Consider the following 13,337-nt stretch of genomic DNA (forward strand, 5'->3'; position numbering starts at 1 on the left):
GTATAATTTTATATTTAGTATAAATATAAAGCAATAAAATTATAAAATATTATCATATGTGCCAAAACATTTTTATTTCTTTAATTTAAATTAAATTTTGTTAAAAATACTTCTGCTGCCCTTTTGAAATGTATTTTAAATTTTACGCATTAAATAGTTGCATAGCACAATATTTTTCTGTTTTCTCTTGAAAAGGAGAATATTGAATTCTTTACATTAAAATAGGGGTGGCACTTCGGTTATTTTATCGGTTCGGTTTTGGTTCGGCTCTTGTTGGTCGATTTTCTTTTATCCATCTACAAACATATTAAATCGCTAGTAAGCTAAAATAATAGTTTGATGTTTTCACTTTTCAGTTGTCAAAATATATTGTAACAATTTCTTAGAACTTGATATTAAAAATCTCACCTGAAGTTATTTAGAATTGACACCACAAAAAGATTTGGATGTAAAATTAATATGCAGGAGTCCTCGAAGAAAGAGATGCTGTGGAAAAGAATTTTTGTGTTTTAGTTAGGGTTTTAATGAAATTTGGTTAATTAGTTAGGTTTTAGGTTTAACTTTTAAGTAGCTGCCGTTTAATTTACATATAAGAATATTAGAATTCTGATAATTCATTTTTATTTTTTTTTTCTAATAAAATATTTTGATATTCGGTTAAAAATATATATGCTATTGCTATTGAATTAAAAAAAGAGAGAAATACGTGGGTTTAGTCTTACAATTTTAGTACATTGATATACTAGTATGTTTAATTTAAATAACTACAAAAAAAAATATATTGGTTTCTCGGTTCAGTTTAAAAAAATCTCCAACTAAATGATTTGATAATAGACTTTGATTCGGTTTGAATCGGTTTAGGTTCGGTTGGTTCGGTTTGTCTCGGTTCGATTCATTTTTTCCCACCTCTACATTAAAAGTATGGTATTAGTAAACAAAGCACTTAAAAGGGACCTAAAAATAAAAGGATAATCTTGAGGGATCGCGGAAGGGTAATTCCGGCAATTTACATGATGAATATTAACAAAACAAACCCTAGAAGATAAAACTTTCACGGCCGACATATCTATTCTCGATTCCCGAGTCGCAGCATTGGCTTCGTTCATTTAGAGGCTAAAGTTCTCCTCCGCCTCTGCTGCTTACTCCTACTGGTACGATGTCGTTCTCATCTCTCTCTCTCTCTGAATACAAAACTGTTGTGTTTGGTTTCATTCGTTGTACTGATAAGCTTTGTTCGATTGATTATATGTCTTTGTGGGCGCGAATATACTCTGTTTTGTTTTTGTTGTTTCCGAGAAGCTTGTTGTGATTATGATTAAGACACTGAACAAAAAAAAACTTAGGCTTTGGTCGTGGGGTTGCTTTCTTGACTTAGACTCTTGAGGTGTCTTCTGTATTGCTATACCCTTAGCTATAAAGTTTCGTTCTCTTTTTTTTATTTATCGTAATTGTTAGTTCTGGTTGCGATACTATGAATTGGAGAGTTAATTTCTCCTGCATAGGTATAATGGTTTGGTAGGTTTCATTATATTTATTTAATTGGCCTTGAAAATGTTAAACTTGAACACATGTAAGGAAATTTTATTTGAAACATATGTTTTCTACTGTGAGAACATGCTGCAAATCGTAGGTATGTATTCAAATTAACAGGAGATTCCCTGTAGTGAGCGATTTGTAGATCAATTTGTTTCTAGAAAAAATCAGATAAACAGTTGTGCTATATGTTTGAACGGAATGATGTTTTGAGTAAGGAAGCTGAACAAGGTAGATGCATGAGGTCTATGTTTCATGATGTCATGACACATGCTTTCTTTATGATAGATGGCAAGCGCTTGGAACATGAGCATTGCAATGGTTCATAGGGATTTAGAGAGGGAATGGGAGATCAATGTTGGACTTGTTTCATATTCTGTTTTTTTTTTTTTTCAAAAAAAATCATTATTTTGGATATTCTTGCTCCAAAAAATATTGGGAAGATCTAGAAAAAAAATAGATTTTCTTATAGTAGCTTGTGGAGCACATGGGAGCAAATAAGCATGTTTGGAGCTTGTGGAGCACTGCTCTCACCAAGGATTGCTCTCACTTGGTTTGCTTCATACATATTTTGGGGATGGAAAGCTGGTCTGAGTGGAGATTCTTTGTCAATAGCAGTGAACTTTAGTCCTTTATTTATTTGTCTTCTTTTATTCGTATCTGCAGTTACACCTCTCTACTTTTTTTTAACAACCTTTGTGAACAATGAGTGGTCGTTTTTCTCGGTCCATCTATGTCGGTAACTTGCCCGGAGACATTAGGGAGTCTGAGATTGAAGATCTCTTTTACAAGGTCAGTTCTGCCTACTTCCTTTGATTCAGTTGGTTTTTGCATGACATCTCAACTGTTTCTAAGAGAATGGTATCTCAATTGCAGTATGGCCGCATAGTTGATATTGAATTGAAGGTTCCACCTCGCCCTCCATGCTATTGCTTTGTTGAGGTGCGTTTCTTTGTTTTAAATTACATTGTCTTAACCAAAATTTTCAAGATAATAGTTAACCAAACACTCTATGTTGAGTGTTTGTAGTTTGAGCATGCTCGGGATGCGGAAGACGCCGTCGATGGCCGTGATGGCTACAACTTTGACGGGTGTCGCTTGAGGGTAATAAAGACATTCATTGCCTTGCCTTTTGATGTTTTTTTTTTTTAATTTGTTATCGTTGTGTCTAATCATTATGAATGCAGGTTGAGCTTGCCCATGGTGGTCGAGGGCAGTCTTCAGGTGATCGTCGTGGTGGATACCGTGGTGGGGGTGGCTATGGTGGTGGTGGTGGATCTGCCCGCTTTGGCGTCTCACGACACTCTGAGTTCCGAGGTTTGTGTAATTAGAAAATTGGTATTTGTAAAATTTGGTTTGAGTCTTCACATGTTTCTGATGGTTTGTATGTATTCTTGGACGGCTTTATGCAGTTATTGTGCGTGGGCTTCCATCATCTGCTTCATGGCAAGATTTGAAGGTGTGATGACTACTAACTACTTCAGGTTTTCTTTTTTGCTTCTTTAAAAAAAAAAAAAATTAAAAACCGTCATTTCAGGATCATATGCGGAAAGCTGGTGATGTGTGCTTTGCTGAGGTCACTCGTGACAGTGATGGTGCGTTATATGTTCTTACCTTACCTTTTATTCCAGCCTCGAGCCGCGTTTGGGATATTGTGGTTATGTCTTTTTCCTTACACATGACTTTATCTTAATTATGGCCAGGAACGTATGGTCTTGTTGATTACACCAATTATGATGACATGAAGTATGCTGTAAGTTTCCCCTCTCTTTCTGTATATCAAAGCTATGAATTTGTTTAGTTACCGATGCTAAAGGTTTGTGATTGTTGTTCAGATAAGGAAACTTGATGATACAGAGTTCAGAAACCCCTGGGCCAGAGGCTATATCAGGGTATGGTGGTTTTCTTCTTACAGTCTTAATCGTCTCCCATCCTTTACCATATAATGTGTGTGTCTGTGTTTTCCCTTACATATGCAGGTTAAGAAATACGAAAGCTCCCAGTCGAGAAGCCCAAGCAGAAGCAGGAGTCGAAGCCGTAGCCGAGGCCGTGGTCGCAGCCCTAGCCGCAGCATTAGCAGAAGCAGGAGCCCAAGGAAGGATCTTAGGTGCGTTTGTTTGTACACTGAACCCCTTCTGTATATCTTCCCGTTATGAACAAGTAGTTAAAGTTGTGTGTTTATCAAATCTCTATTGCAGCAAATCACCAAGACGTTCCCTTTCCAGATCGATATCAAAATCTAGATCTCCATCTCCCGACAGGAAGAAGAGTCCTCCTAGGTAAACTTCTCGTCCCTACCCTTTCTGTATCAAAATCACTGATGTTTCTAATCCTTCTTTTACTCAGGGCAATGTCGAAATCGAGGTCCAGGTCCAGGTCCAGGTCTCTTTCAAAATCTCCTGCCAAGGTATACAAATAAGTTGCATTTTAGTTTTATGGGAAAAAGGCCAAGCAGAGACTAATCTGAAACTTGTTGAAAATGGTCTCTTTCTCAGGTTCGGGAAGGCAGTGGATGATTGCTAAAGTTGTCAAGCCAAAGATAGACTTGGAGTTTTATTATAAAGCTCAAAGTTGTAGTTGGTTTCTCTGTTGAATACTTTTTTTTTATTTATGTGCCTACTTTGTGTTTACAACATGTTATTTTAGCGATTCTTTGAAATATTTGTGAAACGATATTTTCATCACTTAATTTTCATTCTACTTCTAAATGTCTTGTTCAAGAATATTTAAGAGGCGAACTTGCGTGCATGATCTTTTTTGGGGTAAATTGTCTAACACAAAGGAAGATTAACAGTAATGTTGCGATGTTCCGTTTTTAGACCAGAGTCAAATAGATTTTACCAGCTAAGTTGTCTGGTAACAGTTATGAGGTGTGAAATGGATGTGTGACACATGTTCAAAATGTAATTCTTTGTTATAGACAATTATAGTGGAGTGACTGGAGTCGTTACCAGTAGACACTCTAAATAATTTTACTTCTAGCTCTAAATTGATCTAGACAATTATCATCAATGTTCAAATAAAGAAAAGGTCCATTAGACATGACCATTTAGACATGAACACTCCAAATAAACATGAAGAAGCTATTTTGACACATTTAGGTTACGATGTCTGAAGTAGTTGAAACTAACCACATGTACATAGTGATTTATGTAACCATTCATGATTAACACACACACAATGTGGTTTGTACTTACAAAAAAGAAATATAGTGTGCGGTTTGTAAGACAAACGTGAAACGCTTTAGAATGAAAGTTGGTGAGTTTGAAGAGTTGGTGAACTTTTTTCTTCCAGCAATTTATACCTATTTTATAAGCACATGAATGTTTGGAAGATTTGAAAGCACATGAAGGTTTGAAACTTTGCAGAGATATGCCTACGAACAATTATTTTTTTATATATCATTTTTTAGCCTTCTTTGAATCTATATTATTAAAATTGGAGTATTTTTTGGTACTGTTTGAAAACATGATAGCAATATAAATGAGAATGATTTGGAAACATGGATAGCACTATAAAAAAATATTGTGTTTTTTTAGTAATTTCATTAATATAACTACATTAATTGTCTTTCTATATTTTACTCATTTTAAAAAATTTATTAATTATATTAATTTAACAATACATCACGTCATTAATTATATTACCATAATAATAATAGTACAGATTTTTATTTATTAGTTAATCAACATTAATTTTGTGACAATTATAAAATTAAAAATATAAAATAACTGGGTTTTGCACATGGTTAAATGTTCGGTTTAGTTTGTTTAACTAAAGTTTTCTTTTAGTTTCAATCGATGGAAAATTAGGTAGCCAAAAACATAATTCAAAGACATGTTTTGTGAGTAAAATAATAACTTAAATCAAAATAATAAAAATGTATTACATTTATTTTCACTTAATTTTTCATTCCATATAATTATTTTACTGAATAAAAACCTCTTTCAATTTCACTTAATTTAGCCAAACACATAAAAATATCTTTTTATAAGTTTATAAAACCAGTTAGACATGAACATTGAATATCTATTTAGGTACGGGTAGTTCTTTTTGGGTATCATTTTTTTTTTGAAATTATACCCGCATGAATATTATAAAATTTTTGTGTGGGTTTTGAGTTTGGTCATTTTGAGTCTAGATAAATTTGGTTATGATATATATGAATCTAAAAATATTTAAATAACAAATATATCTGAAACAGATCTGGATATTTGAACCAAAAATAATCATATTACCTGATTTGGTCCAGGTTTTTTGAATACCATTAGTAGGATGGATGCATCTGCCCTGAGTAAAAAATCTTTAATTGCATTTTTTAGTTAAATTTAATCAGATGCACCCATCCTTTTAAAATCTTCTTTTTATATTGTGATGGACATGGACATAAACAATCTTTGAAGACTTTGATGTGTTTCTACGATTTATTTATATATTTTTTTTGTCAACCATTTATAATTTATATTGAACTCGAGAGAGAATTTAAACTCAATACGATTTTAAGTCCAATATTGGCCCAAATAATAAAAGATGATAAACATGAAACACTAGCCAGCCACGTGTTGAAATAGTATGGGTTTAGATGACGTCACCGGTGAAGCTCGACTCCAGTCTGGAACATTGCCGAAAAAGCGTCTCCTGGTTCTCCATCTGAGGTGTCACTACAGTAGTCATCAGACTCATCACTTCCACGATCCCTACTAAAAATCTGCAGGTACACCTTCTATTGATCACCGGATTGATAGTGAATCTAAATCTGAAACGTCGGAGAGTTATGCCCACTGACAAATGAGATCAAACACTCCTTGGCGCACCACCTAACACGGCGAATAAACACCCTTTCTCCATGCACAAAATCAATTGATCTGGATCTCTTGAAACTTTTATCTGAAGAGAAACTCCGCTCCAAACATCTCACTAGAGAGAACGTAGATTTACTCTCAAAAGAGAGAAGAATAAGCATTATCAAAGAAAACAGAGATATTTACAAATCAATCCAGTAATATAACTATCTGATACAAATCAGAGAGTGAACATTAAAATGCAGAAGGTGAGGAGGTAATAAAAACCAAACAAAAGGAAACCGAAAACATCGGACTTTAAGCCGGACTAAGCCGGATTCACACCGATCTGAGGCTATACAAGATCGGACCAAAAAACAAAAGAAGTGGAGGTGGCTGGAGACGAGGGTCGCTGCCGGCCACCGTACACGTTGAAATTTATTTGCGACTTTTTAGAGAGAAGACAGAGCGAAATTCTAAAGAGAGAATCTAAGTTAGTTGTCTGCGTACTACAGTAAATTGTATTTGTTTACTTTTTAGTCTTTTTTGTTTTGTTTTTGTTTTAAATTGTATTTGTATTTGATCAGCGGCGGATCTAGATAGAGTAGGATGGGTGCATCTGCCCTCAGTAAAAAATACAATTAAATTTAAATGTACCATAATTTTTATATATATATATATATCTTGCAGCTAAATTTGTTTAAAACCTTCTGTCTACACACTGAACCAAGGTCCGAATAATCATGAACCCCTTTTCACTGTTTTTGCCTCCACTCATTATATTTTCTAGATGCACCGTATGTGATCTCTTAGTCTGACATTATATCTTCTGGATTCTTATTTTACTAGACTTTCAAAATCAAATATTTCTCCATATGTATTTGAGTTCAAACCTCTTCTGGCTTCTTACAGTTCAATGACACATACTATCATTATAATTTTTTGTTTATAAGGTCCAGCAAGATTTAATAAGAACTAGATTTTGATCCGTGCTTAGAAAGCGCATGCATGTTTATTTTTAAAAGTAAATAAATTATTTTAATATAAAATTTTTTATATAAAATAGTGTATCGGTTTGAGACCACTTATTCGAAAACGCGAACCGAGCTTTACCAAAATAAAAAACCGAAATAAAAAAATTGAACTGAATTTCATTAAGAACCGAGTAGATCATATATCTCTAGAATAAAAAAAATGAAACTGAATCAAAAACCAAATGGGTACTTGAATTTTTAAAATACAAATTATGTACTTTCCAATATTAATTATATGTATTTTCTAAATAACAAAATATCTTAAAATACTATTTATACAAAATATAAAAATTATCTGATATTTTTATTTGAACAATTTAAATTGCCTGATTTTTAAGCTGAAAACTCACAAATTATCCGATTTTTTTGTTTGCATATTAGCAAGTTCTCAGCGTTGCTATCAAACCAAAAAAACGAAATAATACAACTGACTAGACGTTGTAAATTCTTGAACGGTTCCTAAATTTCTTGAACCAAAACACCAATAACCAAAATACCCAAACTAAAACCAAATGTCGAAGATTAATAGTGCATCTACATCTACATAAACCTAAACCAATGCACGTAAGCCTGAACCAATGTACATAAGCCTAAAACGTCGTTAACATTAAGTTTGGGCGTTAAAATTTGCCAATACATATTTAAAAAATGTACCAACATTTCAAAAATAGTAGTATGACATATTATTAAAGATCTCAATTAAATAAGTTTATTCCATGAAATATTCTCTAACTTCAAATGTATTTTTATAGTTAATTTAGTTTATATATGTTGATACCACTTTTATGAAAAATGGTATGCAAATTTGTATAAGTGTCACGGAGTAAATTACCATAAGATATAAATTAATAAAAAATACACAATACTTACATACCAACATTGGCTAATTGTTAAAGCAAATTAGTCGCACAAAGTTGCCCATTCAAAGGATTGATCCCAACTTGGGAATCAAGCACCACTCCAAAAAGTGGATCATCCTCTTTAATTACTCTCTCCGCAAGCTGACTTTGAAATTTTTCTACAGCTTTTCCTTTCATCTCCGCATGAGCATAAGCCGCTTGAAAGAAAGGACATTGGGACTGTTCATGAGTTAGCCTTTGACAAGAGTAGCATCTTTTTTGCAATCTCTCATAGTCATACAGAATTTTCACCACCTCTCCTCCAGGAACAGTAACCGTTTTGAAGCGCCTAAGAGGTTTAGAAAGATCAAACTTAACCTTGACTCTTATATAGTCTTTGAGTTGAGGTTTATCTGGATCAAACGCTACTTCGATGACTTGGCCAGCAAAATCTCCTAGCGACGTTAACGCCGCCTTCGTATAATGATTCACTGGAATATTACGCATCTGAACCCAAACCTCAATGAACTGCAAATAGTCCGGAGGTGGTCTCTCCACCCACCTTTCCATTGCCAGTGTCCACTGATTACTAGTATGAACACCTTTGTTCAAAACATCTAACAAGTCATGCTCATGCTTGAAGATAAACTGGAACCTGTCTCTAGAAAGGGCCACACCTCTAACCCGATCATAAAGCCTCCACTTCCTAGGCATCTCCAGAATAACCTCTGAAATATTTTGACACTGGGGATTAAGCAATCTCCCCACCAAACTTACAGCGTTCCGCTCTGTAGAGTAATAATCCGGCAAATCCGGAATAACGAACGGCTCTTCACCCTCTTCTAAAGTCATACCATGCATCGCCTTATCCAAAAAAGGATCCATATCCTTCATACTCTTGAGACGTAGATACCAGAATCACCTTCAATACTCTTCTAAGACCCCAACCAGTAAAAGCCCTCTTTATACCCGAAGTCTTGAATTTTCAAACGAAAGAAAAGTTGCTATCACCAGGAACCAACAATTAATCACTCCACCCACAGATTTAATTGAAGGATACAACACTCAATATAATCGAAAAGGAAGGAATAAATATTTTTCCTTTTTTATAACATCTCTATTTCTTAATGGCTAAATAATTATATTTTTAATTACATTATATATATAAAAGGCTAATCTCCGATAACATTCTTATTGCGCATGAGTTGATTCATAACCTTCGTACCAATGACAAGATTTCGGATAAGTTCATGGCAATCAAATCTGATATGTCGAAGGCTTATGATCGTGTTGAATGGGCTTACCTTCAAGGACTGTTGAAGGCAATGGGATTTAATGGCGCTTGGGTTGACAGAGTTATGGAATGTGTATCTTCGGTTTCGTTTGCAGTTCTAATTAATGATCAGCCTTTCGGAAATATTAAGCCGGGTAGAGGACTCAGACAAGGTGACCCTTTGTCTCCATTCCTTTTTGTTCTTTGTACTGAGGGGTTGATTCATCTTATTAAGAAGGCAGAGAAGGAAGGAAGACTTGAAGGCATTCAGTTTGATGAAAAAGGACCGATGATTCATCACCTTTTATTTGCAGATGACAGTTTATTTGTATGTAAAGCCGGTGAGGAACAAGCTAAAGTGTTGATGGAGATATTGAATACTTATGGAAGAGCCACAGGTCAAAGGATTAACCTGGAAAAGTCTGCTATCACTTTTGGAAGGAAGGTTTCGATTCAGAACCAGGTTAGTATCAAAAGAATCACGTGTATTGAGAAGGAAGGAGGAACAGGAACGTACCTTGGTCTGCCTGAGTGCTTCAGTAGCTCTAAATCTGAGTTGCTTGCTGATATTTATGATAGATTAAAAGACAGGCTCTCAGGGTATTTTGCTAGGCTTCTTTCTCAGGGTGGCAAAGAAGTTTTACTTAAAGCAGTGGCAATGGCTATGCCTCTTTATGCTATGTCATGCTTTAAGTTACCTAAAAGTTCATGTGAAAACCTGACTCAGGCTATGGCTGCTTTTTGGTGGGATTCTTTGGAACATAAACGCAAGATCCATTGGATGAAGTGGGAGAAAATGTGTCTTTCAAAACAACAAGGTGGGTTAGCCTTTAAAGACATTCAGACCTTCAATCAAGCCCTTCTTGCTAAGCAGGCATGGAGGTTACTTTACCAGCCTGATTCTCTGTTTGCAAGAGTCTTTAAAAGTCGGTATTTTCCTAATGACGTCTTTTTAAATGCTCGATTGGGGGCCAGACCTTCGTACGGGTGGAGAAGTATTCAATTTGGGAAAGAACTGCTTGTTCGGGGACTTAGAAAACAGGTTGGTAATGAAAATTCTATCAATGTCTGGATGGATTCTTGGATTGCAGGGGAGACTATGCGAAGACCTCTCATGATGAACCCCATTGTCGATTTGGATCTTAAGGTTAGTCATCTTATAGATCAAGATTCCAGGACTTGGAAGTCGTCGGTGCTGGCTGAGCTATTCTACCCTGAAGATATAGCAAGCATTATGAAGATGAAGCCAGCAGTAGATGAAGAAGACTTTTGGACTTGGTGCCACAATAGAAATGGAGTGTACTCGGTGAAATCTGGTTATTGGATGATGAATAATGAGAAACACTCTGTTATGCTTCGAGAAGCTGAAGCTCTCCCGTCTCTTAACCTCTTGAAAGACTCTATTTGGAAAGTCAGAACAGATCCCAAAATTAAAACTTTTTTGTGGAAATCTATTTCCAATGCCATTCCAGTTGGAGAATTATTGATCAAGAGAGGAGTCAAATTGGATCCGTGTTGTCAGCTTTGCAGATTTGAGGATGAATCTGTTAACCATCTTCTTTTTACCTGCCCCTTGGCGCGTCAGGTTTGGGCACTGTCGCTCATCCCTATTCCTCATAATAGATTTGATGAGAATTCGTTTTACTCTAACATCCATTTCTTGATGTTTGGGTTGAACAATTCAAATTCTACGCTGGAGGCAAGAAGAAGGTTTTCCTGGTTTATATGGCATTTGTGGAAGAATCGCAATATATTTGGTTTTGAAGGAAACAGATTCAATGCCCTTGAGATAGTGCAGAAAATCAGTCATGAAGCTGATTCTTGGTTTATTGCAAATGAATTTCAAGTGAAAAGAGTAGAGGAAGAAAAGAGGCTAAAGATGGCAGTATTAGTGAAATGGGAGCCTCCCCAATTCTCTTGGGTTAAATGCAATATTGGAGTGCATTGGAGAAAAGACTGATGGGGGGGGGGGGGGGGGGGGAGCTGCGTGGGTTTTAAGAGATTCTGAAGGCAAGGTGCTATTGCATAGTAGGAGAGCTTTTACTGGTCTCAGTAACTTAAATGAACTGAAGGTTCATGTGTGTTTATGGGCGATTGATAGTATGGTGAGCCATAAGATGAATAGGGTGATCTTTGCTTTTGATGATGAAATGATTGTTGGAGCGATCACAAGACCTATGGCTTGGCCATCTTTCAAAGCTTTGAGTTCTGACTTCTCAATCAGGCTCAGAAAAATTGAATGGTGGAGGTTTTTAAAGGAAATAAAAGAAGGAACAGAGGTGCTTTTCTAATTGCTCAAAGTGTGACTATAGGTGGAAGGTTTCAATCCTATGTTGCTGCAGGTTATCCCTTTTGGCTGAAGAATATCTTTGAGAATGAGAAACGCTTGGCCTCTCCTTGACATTGGGTGGTTTAACTAGGGGAATTTTTTTGGTTTGATCTAGGGTTGGTTGGGGTAAATTATCTGTGTTTGTTAGTTTCTTTGACCAGTGTTCTTATAGTTGGGTTTGTAAATTTGTGATGGTTGTAAAATTACGATACTTGGTGAATGAAAGTTCAGATGACAAAAAAAAAAAACCAATAAAGCCCACACGATTGTAAGCATATACATGTATAGTTTGTTGTATTTTAAATTAATACGAAAGGAGTGGTGTGATGTACGGTAGGACTAAATATTAACAAACTAATAAGCCAAACAACTTTTTTAAGTAATTTTTTTAGGATTCTTTTTTTTAATAGTATTCTTGTATTGACTTTGGGATGCTACAATTAGAGTTCAAATTTCTAGATTGATTTAAAGGTTAAATGTGAAAATCTATAATTTAAGTAAGGAGAGAAAAAATAGTTTTTTTTTTAACGCTGGATAATTATGCTATTACAACTATGAGAAATATTGCCTACAGCCGATAATTCTACCTGACGTATGAAGATTCACGCCTAACTGCATCATCTGAGCCGCCCTATCGGATCTACACTTGACGGTATTCTTTGCGCCATGTTGTAGATTTCTTGTAGAGAAAAAATAGTTTGATAGGATGAACACATCAAATATTATCCATTATAGTTTCAAAAAAAAAAATTGTCCATTAAACATATAAAATTATTAATATTGCTTATGGAAATTTTTTTAATATAGAATATAATTAAATCTGGCGATTCATATACCTAAATTAAATGTATAATATTAAGAAGGATTGCAAACCACATTCTTGCATGTAGATATAAACCAACTAACCAGAAATGTGGAAAATAAAATGGCGAAGCAAAGACAAAATCTCTAATTTAATTTTGGGGTTTCTAAATTTCAGTCAACGAAGCAGAAGTTGATTTTAAGCAAAGATAAAAGAAAAAAAGCAAATCAAGCTTATAGTTAATCAATCTCTTCCTTGGCCATGGAAAAATACAATCAATCCTTAAGAAAATAATTGTTACGAGCATATATTAGTGTTTATAATAGTTAGTACATATATCAATGCTTATAAATGGATTGAAAGATGGACATCAATACCTTCTTTCTTTTTTTTTTCTGTAGCTGATGAAACCTTAAAGCCAAGCACTTACATAGGCTTTACATCCTCAGCGTGGTCTATGAAGGTGTAAATGTATTGATTCTTAACAAAATCAATTCCTTGGACCCTAACTTTCACGGTGGTGTTTCTCTCCGCATCGTAGTAGAAAATATAGAAAGGATCAGAAAGAATGGAGGGTGAAAACATGTACAATTTCACTGTCACCAGTCATCCCGACAACATTTAACCTGGTATCCACACCAAGATTTTTCCAAAAGGGCCGCAATATGTAGGTTTTCTTCGACCATTTATGTTGTTCAGCATCATCTAGAACCATCAAACCAAGACTTGTAGTTCTTCCACTGTAA

The 13,337-nt window shown here is 35.0% G+C and overlaps 2 protein-coding genes across 3 annotated transcripts; one reads left to right on the forward strand and one right to left on the reverse strand.

Moving 5' to 3' along the window:
• The first annotated feature begins 1,002 nt into the window (after positions 1-1,002).
• LOC106347782 (serine/arginine-rich splicing factor SR34A) lies at positions 1,003-4,241 on the forward strand. 2 transcript variants are annotated; one of them, XM_048781854.1, is made up of 13 exons: positions 1,003-1,151; positions 1,822-2,325; positions 2,410-2,475; positions 2,563-2,637; positions 2,721-2,850; positions 2,946-2,992; positions 3,071-3,128; positions 3,237-3,286; positions 3,369-3,425; positions 3,513-3,640; positions 3,732-3,812; positions 3,880-3,940; positions 4,029-4,241. In XM_048781854.1, the coding sequence occupies exons 2-13, from the start codon at positions 2,239-2,241 to the stop codon at positions 4,047-4,049; spliced, it is 861 nt and encodes a 286-aa protein (XP_048637811.1). In that variant the 5' UTR covers positions 1,003-1,151; positions 1,822-2,238; the 3' UTR covers positions 4,050-4,241. The 2 variants fall into 2 exon arrangements, with proteins under 2 accessions (XP_048637811.1, XP_013642836.1); XM_013787382.2 differs by having other exon boundaries at positions 1,022-1,151; positions 2,200-2,325.
• A 3,997-nt stretch (positions 4,242-8,238) lies between these two features.
• Positions 8,239-9,072, reverse strand: LOC106350341 (uncharacterized protein At4g02000-like). Its single transcript, XM_013790242.2, has one exon. It carries the CDS (start codon positions 9,070-9,072, stop codon positions 8,239-8,241), a length of 834 nt encoding a protein of 277 aa, XP_013645696.2.
• Positions 9,073-13,337: the final 4,265 nt, after the last annotated feature.

Source organism: Brassica napus, chromosome A6, assembly GCF_020379485.1.
Source record: "Brassica napus cultivar Da-Ae chromosome A6, Da-Ae, whole genome shotgun sequence".
Lineage (NCBI taxonomy): Eukaryota > Viridiplantae > Streptophyta > Magnoliopsida > Brassicales > Brassicaceae > Brassica > Brassica napus.

Excerpts from the sequence above, each read along its gene's own strand:
- LOC106347782 (XM_048781854.1), top strand. The coding sequence starts at position 2,239 with ATGAGTGGTCGTTTTTCTCGGTCCATCTATGTCGGTAACTTGCCCGGA. Across the intron at positions 3,287-3,368 it reads ATGATGACATGAAGTATGCT|ATAAGGAAACTTGATGATAC; the intron begins GTAAGTTTCCCC and ends ATTGTTGTTCAG. Across the intron at positions 3,426-3,512 it reads GGGCCAGAGGCTATATCAGG|GTTAAGAAATACGAAAGCTC; the intron begins GTATGGTGGTTT and ends TTACATATGCAG.
- LOC106350341 (XM_013790242.2), bottom strand. The coding sequence starts at position 9,072 with ATGGATCCTTTTTTGGATAAGGCGATGCATGGTATGACTTTAGAAGAG.